Source organism: Diplotaxodon limnothrissa, linkage group LG23, assembly GCF_057381915.1.
Source record: "Diplotaxodon limnothrissa isolate DT_005_m linkage group LG23, D_limnothrissa_male_GT1.1, whole genome shotgun sequence".
Taxonomy (NCBI): Eukaryota; Metazoa; Chordata; class Actinopteri; order Cichliformes; family Cichlidae; genus Diplotaxodon; species Diplotaxodon limnothrissa.
In genome coordinates, this window is record NC_140617.1 from 33,506,486 (window position 1) to 33,530,573 (window position 24,088).

General features: G+C 41.1%; 1 protein-coding gene across 1 annotated transcript in view; it reads left to right on the forward strand.

The window, feature by feature from the left end:
- Positions 1-24,088, forward strand: part of dzip1 (DAZ interacting zinc finger protein 1) — a 30,686-nt gene that overhangs the window by 528 nt on the left and 6,070 nt on the right. The window contains exons 2-10 of the mRNA XM_085348664.1: positions 15,016-15,043; positions 15,940-16,542; positions 18,384-18,468; positions 21,179-21,294; positions 22,121-22,279; positions 22,373-22,504; positions 22,584-22,646; positions 22,750-22,878; positions 23,142-23,190. Of these exons, the coding sequence (XP_085204790.1) occupies positions 15,016-15,043; positions 15,940-16,542; positions 18,384-18,468; positions 21,179-21,294; positions 22,121-22,279; positions 22,373-22,504; positions 22,584-22,646; positions 22,750-22,878; positions 23,142-23,190 (1,364 nt within the window). The remainder of the gene's footprint in view (positions 1-15,015; positions 15,044-15,939; positions 16,543-18,383; positions 18,469-21,178; positions 21,295-22,120; positions 22,280-22,372; positions 22,505-22,583; positions 22,647-22,749; positions 22,879-23,141; positions 23,191-24,088) is intronic.

The following is a 24,088-nucleotide window of genomic DNA, read 5'->3' on the forward strand; positions in this document are numbered from 1 at the left end:
TGAAATTCTGTAACTTGCCAAAGTAAACACTGTTTTCTCACATTTTATAGTAAATGGGGAAAAAACATGTTACTTATATTCATAAAAATATTCATACTTTAGTACAAAAATATCAATTACCTTATAATTTATTACTTTATTATTAGAAAATCATGGCACCGTTTTCTTTATAAGTTTTATTTTAGTTGAGATTAATTAGGCATTTTATTCCTTCTAAGGGAGAATTTGTATTCCAACAAAAGATCATATTAGCATAAAAATTCTAATGAGGTTCAGGCTGATTATGGAAGTTAACAGTCTATCTAGCTGGTTTGTGTGTCTGTGCCAAGTTAACTGTGCCTTTGAGCTGAGTCAGTGACTGTCTGGGCCATGAGCCCGAAAACTGTGGCAGTCAACAGCTCACTACTTTACAGCCAATTTACAGGATCGTTGTTCAAGACTGCAGGGTGCATGAATTCACTCATCACACATTCCAGGCACACATCCACTGGAAACTGTCCAGATCTTCAGGCATGTTTATGCTTCTTTTTCCATATTGCATCCTTGCCAGTACCTGTTCTTTGTTATATTAACCATTAGGAAGGGATAATTAATGTTTGGCCAAATCTACTCTGTGTGCTCCTACCAGTGTGTCATTGAATTCTTGTCACAACATTTGCAGGTTCTCAATCCTTTACCAAGAATGAACATAAAAAAGAAAAAAGGAAAAGATGTGTGCTGCAGTCTTTGGTTGAGGTGTGAATTGGAATAAGTCATTATCTACAGAAAACACCTTCCCCAAGATGCAGCAAGAAGGGGCTTCAAACGGATACTTTATTGTCACAATCCAGACACAAAATAGGAGAGAGGCGTGCAGGGAAAATCTCCGGGAGGCCGGTTATGACAAGCTGCTTAGGTAACTGCATTAGGCAACCAAACATCAAAGCCTTAAATTTTCAAGGAGCCCTGAGATGGCAAGTAATGTACAAATGGATGATTTCTCCATGAGTAAACACACACTGAATAGAACCATGTGGCACAGTGAGGAGAAAAAAACTGCATGCAAGAGAGCATTTGGCAGATTGAACCACTTGGTTCAATATGACGGGAGGTGATGAGATTAATAAAAGAAGAATAGATTTCCAAGACAAAGCTGGTGTTATAACACTGCTTGATTGTAACATTAGTCGCCATTTCTAAGAAAATTGTTAAATATTGTGAAGCTGTGGTGAAGCATAAAACTAACAAGAACGATTTGCCATATCAGACACGTATGGGGAAAAATGAGCCTGTGGAAAAGTTCTCAAGATGTATGTGTGTGATGTTTCCATGATGAATGGCTAACCTTGTTTCCTAAACGCTGCTCCTGTGCAGCAGCTTCATCACTATGCAGCTCTATCTTCATACATCTAACTCCGAGCCTGATTTATTGGAGGGTAGGGCACAGTCGCCAGACCTTGCATCAAACACCGAGGCGTTTTGTGCACAAGTACAAATGCTTACATAGACTGCACCAGGAAAGATATATTTGTAAGATGGATGAGGGCTGCGCATTTGAATTTCAAAACATTCAAACGGTTGTTTCATGGAATTACAAATCTCCACAGAATGCAGCAGTTGTGCTTTAAATGAATTTGATTTCACACAAACGATGATTGATTAGTTCAATCTTAGTATGCCATGCCAAAGACTGACCTTTCCTTACCTGTTAAATATTCATGCTGTCTTGTTGTCCCTTCAGGATAAACCCGCATCAATAAGATATTTAGTGCAGTATTAATGGAAGGGAGATTTTCAACATTATTCATGAGTCTTTAAAAATGGCTATGATCCACAGTTAAGATGTGTATTACAGCCATCTGGTTAAGATCCAGAATCCCAGAAAGCACTAGTCACCCACGCATAAAGCTAAGTGTGTCCTATCCTGTGGCCGACTGTTTAAAATGCACCATGCATGCAAGGATTTCTTCTAAGGATAACCACAGCCCTAATGTACAATCTAAGGAGATTGTTCTGTAAGCTTTACAAGAGCATATTTGATAAAAAAGAGATGAAACCATTTCAGACAAAGCTTAACGTGAGCCCTAGAATGGGTGCAAGAGGTGCAAGACCAGAGGCCGGGTTATTCTCTTATCTTTGTGGCCAAAGCTCTTTGGCAAAGCAGCCCTCCTGGCATTTAAAACACATGTCTGCGATAACATCATTGGTTCTTTTCTCCCTCCCTCTGGTCTCCAGAGAGAATCTCTGAGCATCTCTAAATGTCACGTTAAGTGCTTCTCTTGTCCCGCACTGACACGAAAACGAGGTGCTCTCTGAATACAAAGAAGGCCCATACTGGATGGCTGCCATAGCTCAAAGGGAGCGACAGTTATCTGCTTTCCTCTTTCCTGCTCTCTCCTTCATTTGTTCAAACTGTCAGAAGTAACATTTAGTCTCTAATAGGGCTACCCAACGGACGACTAAGTCTTCCACTTTTGGTCCTAACTAAATTTGAGTGCTAGATTTCTTTCGTATAGCAGAAGTCATGGCTGCTCGAAAGAGCAGGATTAAAATTCTAGTCAGTGTAACTCAAATTAAAGCAGTCCTCGCCATCGTACAGATATATCTAAAAACAGCATGAGCACAAGCTGTCTACTAATCGCTCTGTAACTTAATACTAAGAGGAAGATATAATTAGATTCCCCAGGGAAGATATCAAGAGGACAATGTTGAGGAAGCGATGACTCTTTAACTGCTAATGTTATAACACGATGTTATTTTAGCTGTCTGAAGCTGCACCTGAGCAACTTTGAGACAGAAACACAATGTCTCCCATTTACCTTCTTGTTAATAGCAGCTTTCATTTTGCTGCTTTTCTCATCATTCATGACTCACAATGGCAAACCTGAGGACAAGGTGGAAAAACACACCTTGAAAATCAGCAATCAAAAGTGTGTTGTCCTCAAAAAGACTTGCACAGCTGTTCTTTTTGAAGCGTGTATTCAGCAAGTATGCAGAGAACTCTCATTTTCCACATTTGTATATTGCATCCTTATCCTCATATACATTTCTGTATAATAAAGTGTATTAAAGTGTATTAAAAACAAAAAACTGAAACATCACATGTAGAAAAATGTGATCTTTGAATAAATCACTAGTTGACCTAAATTAAGGCTATCTTTTCAGACGGTCCTACCTGTTTAAAGTTTCACAGGTGGCAATACAAATCAGAGCAAAAAATCAAGGGAAGGCCACAAAAAATAAATAAAAATATTAGCTCAGTTGAAGATTACTGCTACCTCCATAATTCTTAAATGGAAGAAGTTTGAAATAACAAGATGTAGCTCTACCTGAGCTCCACAGCAGAGCGACTACAGAGACAGATATACGAGGCACAAAAGACATAATTGTCCACTTGGAGTTTTTGAAAAATGACCTATAAAATTGTGAGAAACAAGATTCTGTGGTCTGGCTAAACCCAGGTTGATTCAGTCCTCTGAATGACTTCTGGAGGAAAGCGTCCACCACCTGTTGCCTGTGAAATAATGAAATAATAATGATGAAGCATGATGGTGGCATGCTATAGGGATACTTCTGGTCAGGGTAAAGTTGAGTCAGGTCCAGTTAGTTCATTTACATACTGCATTTAAACACAATAGGCTAATGGAAATGAAAAACATAAGGCCTCAAATACGTAGCCTAGCTCAATTTAAATGTCTTGCTAATGTGATAATTCAGTTTTTGATTAAACTGCTAAAATTTGATTAAAAAAACAGAAAAAGTATATTTCTGTTTATTTTATAGCTGATTTTTAGTTGCACCCCTAATCCGGTGATTAAAAAAAAGGCAACCTTTTAAATAGATAGGGAGAAATATGGATTTAAACTGTTTTAGATATAACAAGACAAGACTACAGAATGGGTCTGGTTCTTTCTGAATCCACTGATGCTAAAAGTGTAAGGTTTATTACCCAACAAGCAGAGTAAAAACAGCTACCTGAGTTCCATTCTGATCATGTCCATCTCTTTATGACCACAGTGTACCATTGTCCAGCTCCCTAACAAAATATTACAAAGCTCAGATTATCTCAGACTGGTTTCTTGAACATGCACTCAAATTGCCTCAAAATCTGAAGCACCTGCATGATGCTATCATGTCAAAAGGTATGCTTCCAGCATGCTGCTGAATCTATGCCACAGAGAATTGAAGCAAACCTGGGATTAGCATTTGACCAATACCGTAAAGTAATCGGGGAGTGTAACGCACCTGTCTAAACAGCACTGAACAGAATTCAATTGATATAAACTTTAAAAGGTGCCTGTGTTTAAATTTGTTTTCTTTTTGGACAGAGCCAGACTTGTTCTTTCCTGGCTTTAACCCTCTCAGGCTCAAATTAAGTTTTGTTGCTAATGCACAAAAGAATACCTGCAGTGGTACTTCTGAGTAAAAAAAACTCATAAAATATGTATGTGGGGTAATCAGGTTGTTAGCTTATACTTGTTGCAAATCTGCAACGCCTGCCTTGAGAGGGTTAAGCTTGTGGTGCTAGGTGTCAAGAAACTAGCATTTGTTTCCTGAAACATGAATTAATTAGCAGAGACATTCACTTTAAAAAAAAGCCAGTTTATAGAAATTACTAAGCAAAAAAAAACACATTTTCTTCTTTAACCATCTCTTAAGCAATGCGTTTCACTAAGGGAAGACAGAAGAAGCAACCAACAGTTACAACGAGCAAAACTCATAAAGCACATTAGCACGATGAGGGAGACAACAATCTGGTGGGGAGTAGGTGCTAAAGCTGGTCCTTCAATACTGTGGCTGATGAGTATGTGACAACGGAAGCCCAGGAACACAGAGCCACTCAAACCTTCTACTTGCAAGGGGAAGAAGAAGCAGTGGTGTGTGTTCAGAGCAGTTAATTAGGAGACACATTGAAGGAATCTGTCATTTCAGTCAACCTCACCATAAGCTTTCAAGATTGCAGCCATGTGGGGGGAAAGTTTAAAACTAAACATTTATAAATATGTATTCTTGCAATGATGAAAAGGAAATGTGCCCAGCTCGGTAATGCTGCAGGCTCAAGCAGTGTATACTGTGTTACAATAAATTCTGAGTTTTGTTGCACAATCATGAGCACATTCATCATACATTACACTCTCCATATATATTCGATCTCCATTACCTGTGCTCCCTTCTAAAGATTCCCTGCTGCTGTGGCTGATTTGCCCTATAGAGTCCAGGCCTCCTCGCTCAGTGGGAGGATAAGAAAAAAAAGCAGTGCAAACCTCGTCATTTGTCTGCTATATATAATTCTTTAGTGCTGGGGTCTTTTATGACCCCAGCAACATTCATAGGGGACAATAAAAGGAAACGGTGGGATGCTTCTCTCTCTCTCCTCCCCATGGCACTCTTTCATCTCCCCTTCCTACAAGGCTGATTCACCACTGGTGACCCCTGCGGCTGCCTCGTTGAAAATAGACAACAAAGTGTCTGAGATGAAAACTGGTGGGCAGTTGCAGGCTAGATTGCCACTCAGCTTCAAGTTGCCTGGGCAGTGGCAAGATCTCTCTCCCTGAGCTTAGCTGACACATCCATTTGTCTAGCTTGCACTGTATAAGGGAGCAGGCTGGTACTTTCATGCACCCACAGCTGTGAGTATAAAACACAAGACAATGTTTAAGCTGCAAAATGCATCTATCCTGTAGAGTCACATTTAATCGATTAGGCAGTTTAAACTGTAAACTTGTTTTAAATCTGTAATCTAACTATGCATCATAATACAGGTCTGGTTAAGGGTGGAGTTGAGGTTAGGGTTGGACAAATATGGAAGGGAAAGCAGAATCTATTTATCTGACAAATTATCAGCCCTGCTGGTGGAAAATAACATTCAAGATGTTTGTGCTTCACCCTTGGTGAGTGAAAACCTGAGTGTTTTATTAGCAGTAATTAGGCGGTATGTGGCTGCTAACCACCTAGCTAGCATTAGCTGGTAACTTAGCCACCTGTTGTTCAATTATGTTCACTTCTGGCTCCAAGAAACAAAACAAAAAGGGTCAAAACTTAAATGTTGACAGTTAAAAATTGAAAACCACTGCAAGCTAGCTCTGCCCATGGTTCCAGCCCTTGGGCTATGCATAGCCAGTTGCTTGTTTTACATTGTCTGAAAAGGAAAAAAGCTCCTCTGCACCTTTTCATGAAAATGAATGGCATTGCATTCAGTATTGGCAGGACCGTGCTGCTCTATAGCGCAGGCCAAAAAAGAACTACCGTAACAGTGTTTTTCCATTGATTGTTCTGCAGATTTCATTCAAACGAGGTCTCCTCTGGTATGTATTGCCTCCTGGATACAGTCACATGCATATGTTTCACTAGAGACCACATGTGTGTCAGTTATGTTACCAAACCTATCATCATTATGATCATTTAAATGTAATCAATACATAGTGTGGCACTACTGAGACTATTCTCCACTAAAAACCAGTATTCTTATTGCACTTGGCTGTTGCTGAGACCCATGTTTGTATCTTTACAAACCAGAAATGGTCTGCTGAATTAATAAAGAACCCCAAACATCTTAGTTTGTGGTATTTCACTTGAAAAGTGCTTTATTTAGGAATTTACTTCCTATGGGGACGATAGTTACTTGAACAAATAAAGATCTTGAAGTGAGACACAGGGTAACATCAAAAGGCCAGACAATAAGCCAATAATCCAGAGCTCACAGAAGCAATACTGTACATTAGTTTTAGCTTTGGGGCTATAGAGAAATTCCTATTTTTCAGGGGTAAATTCAGTTTTCTTAGACTGTAGCTCAGGAGGTAGCATAGGTTGTGAAGTAGTCAGCCTCAACCATCAAGGAAGGTCCCAGAACCATCCCATCACATCTGGTAGAGACTGACTATAAATAGGGCCATCAATTTCCCTCCAATTGCCCAGCCAGTACCACTCACTCAACTGAGGGATCTAAAACTCTACACAGATTATCTAAAAACACAAAACCTCTACACACTTCTAACATGCACATTTACACAACTAAATGGCAGTACTAACGAAAGGAAGGACATTAAACAAATCCCTTTAAACCTTAACACAAACAAAAGGAAGCATCTCTCTGGAAAAAGAAACCCCTCCACTTGGTTTGACCTGCTGATGTCATATGTGACATCATCAGGACTTTAAAATGAGGAAATGCCAGGCAGGCATCTAACACACAGGACACATCACTAATAGAAACAGAATAATGTGTACAATGTGCAAAAAAAAAAAAAAAAAGGTAAACACATATGGGACAAATGGAGAGCATTGCAACTGCTCCTCCACTTTGTCACATAGGTAAGCTACTAATTGGAAGGTTGGTTTGAGCCCTGGTTGCTCCAGTCTGCATGCCAAATATGCTTGGATATTGGGCAAGCATAGAAAACAAGTGCTTGTATGAATGGCTGAATGAAGCAAATAGTATTGCGCTTTGAGTGCTCAGAGGAGTAGAAAAGGCTATATAAAAACCAGTCCATTTACCATATACTGTCCCTGCCTCCTGTAGACTCATCTGCTGCAGTTTGACTAAAAGGCACGTGACTATTAATGTTTGACAAGTACTTTTCTCAACTCAGGTCAGGTTTTTATTTCTCCTAATTTCTGCTTTATTCAATGAAAATATAAACTTGTGTATTATTTGTTTTCTCAGTCACAGTAGATAATATTTTTGCTTTAGCTTCTTAATGTAAAATCTGTCGTGTTTGTTTGGTGTAATAGGTCTTTAAAATTATACCATGAGCAGTTAGATGGGTTTCCTATAAATTTTTCTTTGTTTCTGCCACCAGGCTGGAATCCGTGGTTGAAATTTGGTTTCATAATTTGGACACCTTTCCGGCTCAAAATCTCTGCAACTGCCTGCCGGTGATCTGTCTGATATGACAGCCTATGACGGCTGGGACAGCTTCAGCTACTGTGTATTAGCTAAAGCACGTTAATGTGACCTCACGTTAATACAGAGTGAGTATCTGTTTTAGACTCCCAGGCTCTGCTGTCCTGTCTGTACTTTTTATTTTTGAATATAATTGCCAGGTTTAATGATCAGTGAAGACCTCAAATGGAGACTCATAAGCAGACAAGGACTGAATAAGAATAGACCTTTTATTGAAGGTGTAACTGAAACCCGAAAGCAAAATAGCAAAGTCCATGAATAAACATAGGAAACTCTAGGGATAATTCCAGGAGCTCAGAAACAACAGTATGATGCAACAAAGACCTGAAACAAAACGAGGGTATAAATACACACAAGGTGATAAGGGCAGAGCGGAAACGCCTTGGAAACTACACGCAGCTAAACTAAATCTGAGACTGAGACATGGGGAAGGAAACTCAAAACACAAGAACACATGTCTATCAAAATACCAAACGAACTAAGTAAACAGGAGGCAGAGTCAACAGAAAGAATGATACCAAAAACACAAAAATGCTGGGTCAAAAAACCAAGACTGTCACAATATGAGCATAATACTCAAACTTTAGGCATGTTCTTTGTGTATGTAGCACGTATGTAAACAGACGATATGACACTTCCTGGCATCTCATGGATAACCCTTTTAACACACCTTTTGCTTTGTTTAGTGCAGAAACCTGTGACCCAAGAGCCACATGAGGCCTTGACCTTGGTAATTTGGGTGAACATCCATTTGGTGATCATTGTCAGTGTTGGGGAGTAATGGAATACATGTACCGCCGTTACGTATTTAAAATACAAAATATGAGTAACTGTATTCTGTTACAGTTACCATTTAAAAAGGTGGTACTCAGAATATAGTTACTTTGCTGAAATGAAGGGATTACACGGCGGTATTTTCCTGTTTCAAATGTTCAGGTATGCCCTCTCTATTTTTGGTTTCCACTTTCCACTAGTTTTCGGCTACGAGCCCGACACGAACCCGACATATTAGCCAGAGGTCCCTTTACTACGGTTCGGAGCCGCGGACCTGTTTTATATACGTCTGAATCAGTTTTCTATACGAGATTGCTGTAAAAAGTGCAGCCTTACCTAATGCCCACCCTACTGTTACTCATTTATATTAAGATTTAAAAATCTAGTTGCTATTGGTATGGCGAGTAACCTTCAGTAAAAGTAATAATTCACACAGCAATAGTACATTCGTGTAGTTGTAAAAAGCATGATAATATAATAGGTAATCCAAAGTATTCAGAATACGTTACTCTCATTGAGTAACTTAATGGAATACGTTACAAAATACATTTTGGGGCATGCGTTCTGTAATCTGTAGTGGAATACATTTTAAAAGTAACCTTCCCAACACTGATCATTGTGTGTAAATTTCACTCAAATCTGACCAATACCCCAGGATGAGGTGTCACAGCTGGGTCTGTCTGTGAACCAGTATCTGTAATTGTGGTTCAAGATATATTATTTGATTTGTTGTTTTTCATAGTTTGGGTTCTCTTTATTATTTTCTGCTTGTGTTGTATTTATCGTTCCTAGTCTTTCATTTTCTGTCACTGTGCCTTTCCTGTGCTCCTAGCAACCATGATACTAACAGCTGGAAACGTTTCATACAGCTTTGTTTAACAGAAATGAAGGAGAAAATCGTTTGTTCATTTCTTTGTTTGTTTCTACATGAGCTTTGATCATTCTCTGTAAGATTAAGGTCAGCTATTGAACGGTGTATATTTTAAAGTAAAGGCTTTAAAACCAAGTTAGTACAAACGTCACTAATGTCACATACACTAACAGTAATGTTTTAATGTTCTTCGTTATTAAACATTTGCACATAAATAAGTGACATAATATTCAGTACTTACTTAAAGTTTACTCTTCGTACTTACTTAAAGTTTACTCTTCGGGCGCCCCTCATCCGTCGTTTTTTTTCAGCAAAATTATCCACACCCACCGCCGCGCTATGCATTCTGGGATATGTTGGGTCACGAAGTCTACACCGCCACATCCTTAAAATTCAGGGAAATGAAGGACTCATTTGAGGGCCCCATTTCAAGCAGCCTTCGAATTGGGACAGCCTTCGTCGCGTCGCTGTGATGTAATCAGCCTTAAAATGCGGCCTTTAAGGTTGCAGACCCTGAATTGGGATACAGCCTTTGTCTGTTGCTGGATTGTCTTCCCTTGTTGCCTCCCATGTTCCCGGTTTCTTGCTTCCCAGTTTAGGTTTTGTTAATTTAGTCTTTGTCACTTTCTGCTTTTGTTTCTAGTTTTCTACAGCCTCAAATAAAGGCTGGCTTTTATTAATCTCCTCACTCCATCTCCGTTCTCTGCATTTGGGTCCACACTCTCTCCACTCCACAGCAGACGTGACATGAGGAGCGATTCTTGTGAATTGTGGATGAACAGACAGCTGACAGATGCCTCGCCCTGCCATAACCTCATCAGTCCTCCAAAACTACAGTTAGATAAATATGAATGTTAACATTCAAGTTTCTATTCATTGTTGCTGTAAGTATTTGAGTCAAAATTAAATTAAAAAAAAATGGTCCATTGTTGTTTTGTTTGTTTGTTTACATGTCTTAAAGCTATTGTACTGTGAGAGCTTTTATGTTTGTTTTTTTTTGGTTTTTTTTAAAAACGGTAATTTCATTCATTTGCTCAGTGGGGGACTGTAGCTCAGGAAGTAGAGCAGGTCATCCACTAATCAGAAGGCTGCTGGTTTACTAGAGCATGAATGTTAGACAGAAAGCACTTAAACAGAGAAAAAAGTGGTTGAATGACATTTTGTATGAAGCACTTTGAATTGCTAAGGTAGAGAAGAAAAGCGCTATATAAGAACTGCCTATTTACTGTTGCAAACAGGTAGAACACAAAGCTCTCTCTTTCAAAGTAGGCCTAAACATGTTAATAGATGTTGTCTTTCTCCACTTTTCACTCATTTTGTTATGTTGGGTTTTTCATGGTATAGCTCATCAATTTGATCCCTCTGTAGTTGAGCTCACTGGCACATCACTCTTGTTCTTGGAAATCAGAGCCAGTACACTTCCCGATTCTTCAGGCATCCTCTTACTCGCAAAGATTACGTTTAAAAAAAAAAAGAAAGTCCACCACCATCTCTTCTAGACATTCCCATACTTCTACAAGTATGTCATCCTTATCATAGCTGCCCTCACATCATTCTTACTAATCCTTTGCACTTCCGGCTTCAATAACTGTCCTCAATCCATTCTCCTCTTCCTCATTTTCTACATTCATCAGCTCCTCAGAATACTTCTTCCATCTTCTCAACACACTCTTTACTTGTTAGTGCATTTCCATCACTATTCTTAATCACCTTAACCTGTTGCACATCCATTCCAGCTCAATGTCTCTGCCCAGCCAGTCGATCCTTTTCTCCTTCCTTAGTGTCCAGCCTTTCATATGGCTCACTCCCTTTCTTTTGTCTTTCCCACCTCTCTCTTTGCCGTATTGTTAGCCTCCCAGTACTCCTGTCTACATTCTTCCTCTCCTTGACTATTCAGCTTTTTCTTTGCTAACCTCGTCCTTTGAGTACTTTCCTGTTCAAGAATAAAAGTCTAAGTATTTAGACAGTTTCTCTGTCTTTCTGATTTATGAATTCCATACAATCACACCTGGATACAGACAGAAAAACACACAGAAGGTGCCCTTTTATCGTCCAATTATTCTGAATATCAAGATGCTTATCTGAGAGCAGAGATAAAGTAAGCATAAGTGCATGCAGTGTTTCGGTATGCAGAGTGGTCTAAATCCATCTGGTCCTCTGCAGCGGAAGATAAGAATCTCCTTCATGAATAAAGATGTTTGGGCATCCTCTCCTTTCTGTGTTCAATGTGCACTTGTTACAGGAACCATTATTTATAGTCCCACTAAGGCCTGCAGTGGTGAACGTGAGTCTCATGGGGGAATTGGAAGTGGAGCCATTGCTACCTATAGTAGGAAAGATATACCACCTCACCCCCACAGAACTTCATGCAGGAAATGAACTCATAAATCAAGCAGTAAATTGAGTGTAGGGCTGTGCTTACTCATCTCAAGAGGTCTGCTCCTCTTCCTCCACACACCCCTGCTCCTTTTTTACTGCATGACTAATGCAACACCACAACTTCTCTGCCCCTGCATGTGTGTCTCTCTCTCACACACACTCTGATAAACTCTCATCAAAAAGTGTGGATTTTATTTTCAAGTAAACATTGTAACTCTGGCCTGGAGGCTACAGTGAGTGTAGGAGCATCTGAAATGGTGAGGGGGGAAACAGAAAAGTGAGATTAGCAGGGATTTGGGTCCACGAGCAAGCATCAGCGTCTTGTCCTACAGCTGAACTCCGACACCTCATTGTGATGCTACTGGTGAGAGCTTGCTGTCTTTACCCGGGCAAAGCCTGCAAGGAGACTCTCTCCTGCTCGCCTCAGGCTATCCTGACAGTCACAGGCCCTGTCCGGAGGAATTAAAATCTCTATTTATCAGGACTCGACTGAAGCTGTCCGGGGACTGACTGGGGAAATGGCACACAGCACACAGGCAGCCTATTCCAACAGTGGGACTCAGATGGAGAGTTCAACATGCTGCGATGTGTCCGTGAAGATTGCTTCTTGACAGCACACTCATTACAACTTCATACTTTGTTTCACTCTTTAAGTAAACTGTGCCACTGCCAGCACCAACCTGAATATGAAGCATTCTTTAATCTTATGTCTAAAAGAAACATAGAAAGAATGACTGGCGTTTTTCCCTTGAACACAAACAGTGCGACCTGCATGTGCAAGGACGTGCGTGTGTGCGGGTCCGACCTGCTGAGTTGTTCTTCCTTATTAATGCTCAGACTGTGTCGCCTCTTCTAGCTGCTCTCCATCACAGCAGCAGTGGGCAACATTTACTCTGACAAAGAGGGAAGGAGGGAGGAACCTCCACAGCTGCTCCACAATAGAGTCAAAGCGCCTGCATAAGCACAGATCAGTTCTCTACTGACCTCTGCTGACGAGACGATGCGGTAAATAGTGTGAACCCTATAATCGAAATGGACTGAAAGATGTTAGAGGTTCAGTTTATTAAAGAATAAGTTTCGATAATACTCTTTAAAATTCCATATAGCTAGAGAATTTTTTATTCGGCATCAATTTTTTATTCAGCATCTCTGCTCTCCCCCATAATACAGCAGGTAGAAACAATAAAAAGTACAGATTCTACCAAACATCACAATATTACAACCCAAATCCAAAAAGCTGGTCTGCTGTGTAAAAATCTAAATAAAAACAGGATTCAGTTATTTTGCAAACACAGTACAACACAGAAAACAGGTGTTTAAACTGAGAAAATGTAGCATTTAAAAAAGAAGAGAAAGAAGGCCATACTGAATTTGATGGAAGCAACATGTCTCAAATAAAAGTTGCGACACAGACATGTTTACCACTAAGGTCTTCCCTGAAAAACCATGTTGTTTGGATAGGAGTCTATTTCAATAATGGCTGTGTGGCAGGCAAAGTGTGGACCCAAATACAGGAGTCGTGAGACAAGACTTAAACTTAGCTTAAAAGCAGCTTTAATGCCGAAGAGTCTCCTTATACCTTATATATACCTATAACCCTATAACACAAAAACACGAGTAAAGAATGAGGCAGGAATTAACTAACCAAGGAAGGAACAGAGCTGCAGGGAACACATTTTTGAGGATGACTCAGACAATAAATACACTGCAGACAATGAGGGTAAAATAAAACAGGTGGGAAACAGTAGAAACAAATCAGGGATAACGAGTCAGAGAAGGTCAAACTGAACATAATGCAAAAACCAAATAACATTTAGACTAACACAGAGACATTTAAACTTGGCACAGACAAAAAGGTCAACAAACATGAAGACATGATTGACTGAGGAGACGTGGCACAGAAAGACCAGACAGATGATGACTGGGAACTAACAAAACTATACATAACAAATGCTATGCAAATGAAAGGTGTATGGGGGGGGGGGGTTATCAAACCAATAACACAAATCTATAAATGTTTAGAACATAAATCCCTTAAAAACAAAGACAAATCATTAACTCACAAAACCAAAAGACTTTGAGTCAAAGACCCAGGGGCCGTGTTATATGTTGCTGTATAACCCGTCAGCTGTAAATACCTCACATGTGATGGAGAAATAACAACATTAACGCATCTACGAAGTCTAGTTAAAAAACAACGATCACGAGAAGTTCAAATCCGCTTGAACGTGTGTTTTTATTTTTGTTCCTTCGTCTTCTATGGAACTGAAAAGAAAGGACGAAATAATGTAATAAAGACGCAAACAAAAAAGGCAAAAGGAAACAACCACAAGGTGGAGTCTTTCTGCAAGCCTGGCATGCTGTAGGTTAGAGGATCGGAAAGTTTTCAAAATCTTCACATGCATCTATACATGGTGCTTTTGCGTCCCTGTAGATATGCAGGTGTCTCACAATTTCTTCTAATGTGCTCTCTTTTTGTGTTTTTAAATGTGCTTAAAGTTATTTCCTTCCGCTGAAGTGGGAAGATTCTACACCCCTATTCAGCCCCAAATTGAACAGCTGCTCCCTTCCCCCACTTCTTACTGCGAGATGCGTCAAACTCACGCCGGATAACACCGGAAATAATGTGTTTACTTCGCCAAAGTACAGGTTCGTAGTAATTCTTGGAAAGCTTTGGTATCGAAGCTGGAAATAGACTTTTCAGAGTGACAGATGTGTTTCTACTCGGATCAGTGAATTGGAGTTTCCGCAGTAAAATAAGACCTGAACCTGAATTGAATATCGCTAAAAATTAAAAATGTAATTCATAAAAATAAAAGAAAATGACGGCTCAGTCAGAAAAAAAAGCTGAGGTTAAACATATAGCATATGGCTAATGTTTGGGAACATTGTACTACTGCGTTTCTGTAAAATGAAATAAAAAGGTTTAAATTTAGCTTAAACTTTTCTGCATTGGCATTTTATTTTAAAGGCAAACGAGGAAGTGTCGTATTTATTACGTCTGTCTTGACCGTTGTCTTTTCGGAGCAGGCATTTAGGAATGTGGAGACCAGCAGCTACGTCACCCTCAAATCGCCTGGGATCTCGTCGAAAATAAACTTTTTTAAAGGCCACGAATTAAAATCACAATCTTCCAGGTAAGTTATTTTTCATGTGGTAGTCCAATGTCAAACTTAAGATTAAATATTCACAGGTGTTAGTGACGTGTAATAAGGTTTAATATTGACTTAAGAAAAATGTCCGTTACCCAGACAGGCAGGAATGAAGAGATTTCAAAGAGTTGTTCTTTTTTTTTTTTAGCTAGCGGCTATTCTGGTCTCTCTTTTTTTCTAAACCGTAACTTGAAGTATTAAGAAGGACAAGCTCAAGCATGCCTGCTGTTGTTTGACTTGAGATCAAGCAGGGGAATAAAACAAAAGCCTGCCCGAACTTGAAATGACTGTTTAGAGACGTGATGCCGACAGATTAACGGTATTTGCTGTTAGCATGGAAAACGTTTTCCTGAACCTCCCTCGTGCTCCTCCGCAGGTACGTTAGTTCGCCTTTTATTCTGTTTCACACCGTTTAGATGGAGGTGAGTGAGGAGACTTTGTTGTACAGAATAAGCTGATATGTACTGCAGGTTACAGCGCACTGTGAACTGTGTGGACACGTTTTGTTGGTCGCTGTTTAGATAACGTTTCTCCCCAGGGACGCTCGCCGCTGTCTCCAAGGTAACGGGGCGGACGCCTAATCTTGCTTGTCGCTTTGTGCTGCTTTAGCAACGGGGGCGGAACCGGAGAGGAGTGACGGCTCTTTGATCTGTTTCTTCGAGTAAAGGCAAAACCAGTCGAAGATGGTAAGGGCGATTGGCTGTGTGAGGACAGCAGCAGCAACATAGGTAGAAGGAGGCTGAGCAGGAAGTGGTGGAATCTGTGTTCTGCTGTTACCTCGCTGAAGCAGATGCTTCTTGATGTATGTCTTTCTTTCTCTCTCCTAGTGATTGTATTTGATGCTAATGTGACTCCATCCCTTTCTCTCCTCTTTTTTTCAGCCATTTCACGAGGGAGTCTACTACCCGTACACCAGTGACACCCAGGGGACCCACTCGTCAGCTGGGATCCCCTCTCTTCTGAATTCTCCTCTCAGCCAGAACATTGTAAACGGCCACACAGCATCATCTGCACCAGGCATGACTCCGTCCAGCACCACCTCCGCCTTTCTCCCTTTCAAGTTCCGCCCACGCAGAGAAAGCGTGGACTGGCGGCGGATCAATGCAGTGGATGTAGACTTAGTAGTGAGCCAGCTGGATGTGGATGCCCTTCAGGAGCACATCAGCATGGTGACCTTCTGCAGCTTGGAGGGGGAGCGATGCCAGCGGTGCCAGACCCCCGTGGACCCAGCTCTGCTGAAGCTCTTGCGCCTTGCTCAGCTCACGGTGGAGTGGCTCCTCCACTGCCAGGACTTTCTCTCCCTCAATCTGCGTGCGGCGGAGGAGAGGCTGTCGGCCACCGCCAGGGAGCGTGAGCAGCTGCTGGTTCAGCAGAAGAAGCAGGAGGAGAAGGTGAAGGCGCTGACTGCAGAGCTCAAGCAGCGAAAGAAGGTTATTCGCACCCAGCAGTCGCTGCTCGCCCCACGAATCATCAGCAGCCACAAGGTACCGTTGACAGGCTAAACGCTTTCTCTTTGAGGGCTATTGGAGCTGTTTGAATTTAATATATGTGTGGCAGCAGACATCCACCCCCACCCTCTTTTTTCCTCTCCGAAGGCCCAAGTCTGTCATTGTTCCTGAAACCTATTCACATCTTTGGCTTTGTGCATTTCACAACAGGGTTTCACGGGAGAAATGGAAAGCTTTTAGCATGGCCCAAGGAAATTCGCATCTCTGAAAGCAGTTGTTATGTCCTAACCACAGTCAAGTTCTAATAATCTTTGTTTTCATGCAGGAAAAATCAGATTTAAAGCTGCTGAGCAGATGGTGTCAATTAGTGGCAATTAGTGTATTTTTTTTTTATCTTAAAAGGAAAGCAAACCCATCTGCCATCTCATCGCATGTCTGTGAATGCTGTCCCTGTAGGTTATTTATCACACAAATAAAAAAAAGCTTCCTGTCCTCTTCAGGTGAACAACTAGCTCTGACCTGGCTAGGCTGTTCCCAAGGCAACAGATATAGTGTGTCATGAGAGCATGTGGTTGCTAGGTGTGCGCTAGAAGCTCAGCTAACAGAGCTGGTTCAATTATTGATAGCGAGGCCATGTGCATGTGTCCTTTGAGGACCTTTGCTACTTTGGTGCCATATTTCTACAACATGAACCCACACTGCTGTCTTTGAAGACTAATTTAATTTGACTCCTAATTTTTCAGAGTTACTCCTAACCAGTAATTTGAATGAGCCCCTCCAAGTCACATGACTGCATTTGAGTTTTTGCTAACATATGTTTTGACAACATATCTGTAGCAATATTTAGTCCCAGGAACAATCAGAGGCAGTGTTAAATGTAGCGTGTGTGTGAGCTGGTGTGTGGCGATGTCTGCCGCAGGGAAACATGATCATCACTCATGCTATGTGTCTGTTTGGAAACATGAGCCTAAACTCAGGATGCTTCTGTTTGGAGCATGTTTATGTTGCTGGGCTCTGTCTGAATCAAACACATGCTGCATTCATGAACACACAGACAGGTGGTTTGCTCCACTACATTTGTGAAATCTTAGGAATTAGTATCAGTTTGTAAGATCGGTTATCACAGATTCCTCAGTTGCAATTTATGCAAAATGAAACACCTCACATAAAGATGGATATTTTTAAAAATTTTAAGGGTACTGATAATATTCTTACTGATACAGTTCTTTAACTGCTACCTTATTTTGTTACTATTGTAACTTCTTTAAGGAGAAAAAAACAAAAAGTTATAAAATAGCATTTCTTTATTTTATTGTGCAATTACTTGATAAAATAAAGCTGATTCATAAAGCTCTTCCTTAGTAAGAGAAGGTGTAAGTGATTGCTGTTCCTCTGCCAGCAAGGAGGCTGTGGAGAGGGTGTCTGTTCAATGTGCTCTCTCTCCTCCAGAGTCCTAAGTAAGTCAACATCAGCCACTTGGTGTTTTTGTCTGTCAGGCTGCACTGACAGACAAAAAAAACTTTTAGTCCGCTAGTGTCTGCTTGGGTCCCATTGGACAGTCCACCTGTCTGTTTTTTGACTGAGCAGATTAGTCCGCAGATAATTGACGTTACAATACACCAACTATATATGCAGCTTGACTACAAAGCTGTCAGGTCTCCAGCTGTTGGTGCCTGTAAGCGTGTGTTATGCAGTCTTAATACACTGCAGCATAAAAGAGAGCACTGTCCACCACAGTGTGGTAAAATAATAGTAGCATTGGTGTGTTTATGATGAGATATTAAAGATTTTTTATTATAAATTTTGAGTTATTACGTAGTGATTTATTTCTGCAGCCAATTTGATTAGTGCATTTTTGTGTTCTTTCTTGCTTTTAGTGCCTGCATTGTGAGAAATCGTTCCTCAATGCCTCCTTTCTGCAGAATCACATGCAGCGGAGGCACCCTGATGAGTACGAGAGCAGTAAGTGAAGTTAGGATTGATCTGAAGAACGACATGGAGGAAAAATATGAAGCATGTTGATAACATGCTTACATGCAGTTACAGTGGCTTGCAAAAGTATTCGGCCCCCTTGGACTGTTCCACATTTTGTCACATCATACATGATTCCAAACATTTTTTACAAATAAATAACTGCAAAGTGGGGTGTGCATAATTATTCACCCCCCTGAGTCAATACTTTGTAGAACCACCTTTTGCTGCAATGACAGCTGCCAGTCTTTTAGGGTATGTCTCTACCAGCTTTGCACATCTAGAGACTGAAATCTTTGCCCATTCTTCTTTGCAAAACAGCTCCAGCTCAGTCAGATTAGATGGACAGCATTTGTAAACAGCAGTTTTCAGATCTTGGCCAGATTCTCGATTGGATTTAGATCTGGACTTTGATAAGATAAGATAACCTTTATTAGTCCCACACGTGGGAAATTTGTTTTGTCACAGCAGGAGTGGACAGTGCAAAAGTTATGAGGCAAAAATTAGAATACAATAAGAATAAATACAGTACACAACTGTACAGAATAGAATAAAATAAAATACTATATACAGTAGAATAAAATAAAATAAATATACAATAAGATAAATAGAATACAAATACAAATACTATATACAACTGAGTAAAAATACAACGATGACAGAAAGGATTATTGCACTTAGTATTATTGCATATGTATGGATGTGTGTGCTTGATCAGTTAAAGTCTTTATTATGGAGTCTGACAGCAGTGGGGAGGAAAGACCTGCGAAATCTCTCCGTCCCACACCGTGGGTGCCGCAGTCTCCCACTGAAGGAGCTGCTCAGTGCTGTCACAGTCTGCTGCATGGGGTGGGAGATGTTGTCCATCAGGGATGACAGCTTAGCCGCCATTCTCCTGTCACTCACCACCTCCACTGGGTCCAGAGGGCATCCTAGAACAGAGCTAGCCCTTCGGATCACCCTGTTCAGTCTCTTCCTGTCCCCAGCAGACCACGCCATAAAAGATAGCAGAAGCCACAACAGAGTCATAGAAGGTCTTCAGGAGTGGGCCCTCCACTCCAAACGACCTGAGTCTCCGCAGCAGGTACAGCCTGCTCTGCCCTTTCCTGTAGAGGGCGTCTGAGTTATGAGTCCAGTCCAGTCTATTGTTCAGATGAACACCAAGGTACCTGTAGCTGTCCACAGCCTCAATGTCCATACCTTGGATGTTCAGTGGTTGCAGTGGAGAATGCTTGTGCCTGCGGAAGTCTACCACCAGTTCCTTGGTTTTACTGGCGTTGATCTGGAGGTAGTTCAGCTGGCACCAGTCCACAAAGTCTTGGGTCAGACCTCTGTACTCCTTGTCGTCCCCATCAGTGATGAGGCCGACTATTGCAGAGTCATCAGAGAACTTCTGCAGGAAGCACTGGGTGGAATTGTGGGAGAAGTCAGCAGTGTAGATGGTGAAGAGGAACGGAGCCAGAACCGTTCCCTGTGGGGCCCCCGTACTGCAGACGACCCTGTCCGACACACAGCCCTGAGTCCTCCTGACTGGGCCATTCTAACACATGGATATATTTTGTTTTGAACCGTTCCATTGTTGGCCTGGCTTTATGTTTAGGGTCGTTGTCCTGCTGGAAGGTGAACCTCCGCCCCAGTCTCAAGTCTTTTGCAGACTCCAAGAGGTTTTCTTCCAAGACTGCCCTGTATTTGGCTCCATCCATCTTCCCATCAACTCTGACCAGCTTCCCTGTCCCTGCTGAAGAGAAGCGGAGCATGATGCTGCCACCACCATATGTGACAGTGGGGATGGTGTGTTCAGAGTGATGTGCAGTGTTAGTTTTCCGCCACACATAGCGTTTTGCATTTTGGTCTCATCTGACCAGAGCACCTTCTTCCACATGTTTGCTGTGTCCCCCACATGGCTTGTGTCAAACTGCAAACAGGACTTTTTAATGGTTTTCTGTTAACAATGGCTTTCTTCTTGCCACTCTTCCATAAAGGCCAACTTTGTGCAGTGCACGACTAATAGTTGTCCTATGGACAGATTCCCCCACCTGAGCTGTAGATCTCTGCAGCTCGTCCAGAGTCACCATGGGCCTCTTGGCTGCATTTCTGATCAGCCTTGTTCGGCCTGTGAGTTTAGGTGGACGGCCTTTTCTTGGTAGGTTTACAGTTGTGCCATACTCCTTCCATTTCTGAATGATCGCTTGAACAGTGCTCCGTGGGATGTTCAAGGCTTGGGAAATCTTTTTGTAGCCTAAGCCTGCTTTAAATTTCTCAATAACTTTATCCCTGACCTGTCTGGTGTGTTCTTTGGACTTCAAGGTGTTGTTGCTCCCAATATTCTCTTAGACAACCTCTGAGGCCGTCACAGAGCAGCTGTATTTGTACTGACATTAGATTACACACAGGTGCACTCTATTTAGTCATTAGCACTCATCAGGCAATGTCTATGGGCAACTGACTGCACTCAGACCAAAGGGGGCTGAATAATTACGCACACCCCACTTTGCAGTTATTTATTTGTAAAAAATTTTTGGAATCATGTATGATTTTTGTTCCACTTCTCACGTGTACACCACTTTGTATTGGTCTTTCAAGTGGAATTCCAATAACATTGATTCATGTTTGTGGAAGTAATGTGACAAAATGTGGGAAAGTTCAAGGGGGCCGAATACTTTTACAAGCCACTGGATGTCACTGTCACTTGTCTTTTCAGAGCTGAACTCCCACAGTGAGCAGAAATCTGAGATTAATAGTCTCAAACTGGAGATCAGCAGTCTGAAGGAACAGATTGTTCAGCAACAGCAGGTGTTAGAAGCCAAAATAGCTCAGGTAGGATCACAAAGCAACATCTGAACTTTAATCAGAAAACATTAATCAAATAAAACTGAAAGCTGTGATTTGTAAATTATCTTTGGCCTGGGTTACAATAAAATAATACAATATTTACTATTTGGAAAACTCTTAATAAAAAGAAGAAAAAGGTTCTTCTTACAGGTGTAAGATGTGCAATGTTGTTATGCCAAAAGGGTTCTCAGCTTTGTGAGATACTCATGGAAAAAAGTGTCTTGAAGCCTTTACATGATGTTTTAAGATCTCAGTGTACTTTTTAGCATCAATGGTGCCTTGGCTAAAGTGAAGGTAACACTTTTCTGGGGCACTGACACAATCTTACAGCATGATGGAGCTTGACTTCAATTCAATTTTATTTATATAGCGCCAAATCACAACAACAGTCGACTCAAGGTGCTTTAGATTGTACACTATATCCTATAATAATAGATAATAGACTTTTGGATTAGCTTGTAGCACTGTGGCCCTCCTGTGGTCCAGAAAAGCACATGACATCCTTTTTCTTCCTAATCAACAACAACAACTGAAATGATGACACTACTGATCCCAATACCCCTGTTACACTGTATTACTGCATTGCCAGAAAATAAATTCAAGTCAGAATCACTTTAGAAATAGCTCTTTTTTTTAAAACGGCAATTTTCCATACTGTCTATATTCCTAGCTTATCCACTAATCTCACTTTGTAACACTGTCATCACAAAATGCTGCTATTTTATTGTAAGATATGGATCACAGTGCGAAAGCTTTTTTTTGAGAGCTTCGTGGTCACTAATGAAGCTCATGTTAACGGTTGTGATTCTAGGAAAAAGAACAACAATCGATGCACAAAGACCTGTTGAGAGAATTGGACCGTTTTAAGGCCGAGGAGATGGCGCGCATGGACAGAAAGATAGAAGACAGCAGGGACGGCATGCGCAGAGAGATGGAATTTCTTTACAACCGAAATATTCAGGCTCTCAATGTATGAAATCAGTATTTTTTTGTATACCACTGATTTGATCTTCAGGGTGTCTTAATCATTCCTATAATCTTTCTTATCTGTTTCCATTCATAGGAAGTAAATCAGAATCAGACAGCCAAGCATGAAAGGTCAGCCAGCCCTGTGCACTCACAGCCAGAGAGAGATGTGGACATGTACAAAGAGATCCAAGCCATCCAAAAGCTGGAACACCAGCTGAAGAAACAGGTCAGTCCTGAGATTGTTGCAAACCCCAAAGCGATTTTATTTTTAATGCCACTTAAATTGCTAAAAATGACTCTTATAGGATAAGAAGTGGGAATCCAGACTGCAAGAAATGAAGGTTCAACACGAGTCTGAAAAGAATCAGGTATGCTTTAATGTTCATCCTGATTAAAGCATATGCAGTATTAAACAAGCTTCTTTTGAAATGAACCAGCCGGAAAATTCATCCTCTTCCCGTTGTCTTCCAGCTGCTGAATGAGCTGAGCAAAATGCAGTCGTCTTTATCAGAGTACCAGGAGCAAAGCCAGAGGCAGCAGCAGGAGATGAGGAAGAGGCTGCAGGAAAAGGAGCAAACCATCAAGGCTCAGAGGGAGCAGGTTAGCTCACACAATCACAGTGGCACAGTAATCGCCTCACTGCACAATTATATTGTATCGAGGAAGTAAGGCGCGGGTCCGGTGCTTGTTAAGGATATCCTGTATTTGCTACATGGGCTTGTATTGACATGAGATAGTGTACATTTGGCTGGAAGCTACTTGTGCTTTTCCTGGAGTAGTTCAGTTTTTAGATTATAAACCAAGAAATCCTTGAAGATACTGGATCATGTGATCTAGTAAGTGACATTTGTTTTCTTCCCCAGATAAAGACCATTTCCTCAAATCCACCTACAAAAGTAGCTGAAGTACCAGGTATGGATTCCTTTTAATAATACCACAGTCACAGCTGTAGGTGGCATTCTCCTGTAGCTTGTGTGTGCTTGCATTAGCGATGTGCAACCACTCCACTGCCTTTCTACATCACATCTGTTTTTGCTGGAACAGCCACCTGTGTTTGAAGCATAGAATTGTCTATTCAGTAATAGATGCCTGTATTTAGAGTGGTGCTAGGGTTCTAAGCTGTGCGCGTGCGTAATCGCGCACGGCTGGCACAGTCTCTGTGCACAGAAAATCTGCATTGCGCACAAAAAACAAAACAAAAATCTGACCTGAATTTAAATTAAAATAAATACGTTAACAATTCATTCTGTTTTGCAGTGTGAGTCAGTCAGTGACTGGCTGCTCCAGCCAATAATGCGATTCACATTCGTATATACGCAGCTAATCAACGTTGTTGACAGGCTATGGCAGCGTCCTTATGTGCCGACACCGGTGTTTTAGCTAGCAAAGCGGCGTGGCTGATGTGGAGTGAAGCCACGTTAATGACAACGTGTACAACCACTGGAGATGTGAGCAGGACAGATGGAACAATTGATGGAAAAAGTGTGGACTTTATACCAGTTTTTAAATTGTGTTGATAGGCCATGTAAAACCAGAGTTATGATAAAAAATATCTGCAATGTTTGGGTTTTTTTCCTGAATACTATCGTTGTTTATATTTACTGCGGGAAGAAACGGTAAAAACTGTGTTTTATAAGGAAAGCGCTCTCCGCCTGTGAGCAAAAGCAAAACCAAAAAAAAACCCCCACCCTTTCCTATTGGTGGAAAAATGTACCATGTCAACCAATCAAAAAATGATATGGCAACATGGCATTTAGTTGTTTAGGAAGGGGGAAGTTTTAGGAGTGACGGCAGTGTTTTGAGATGTGAC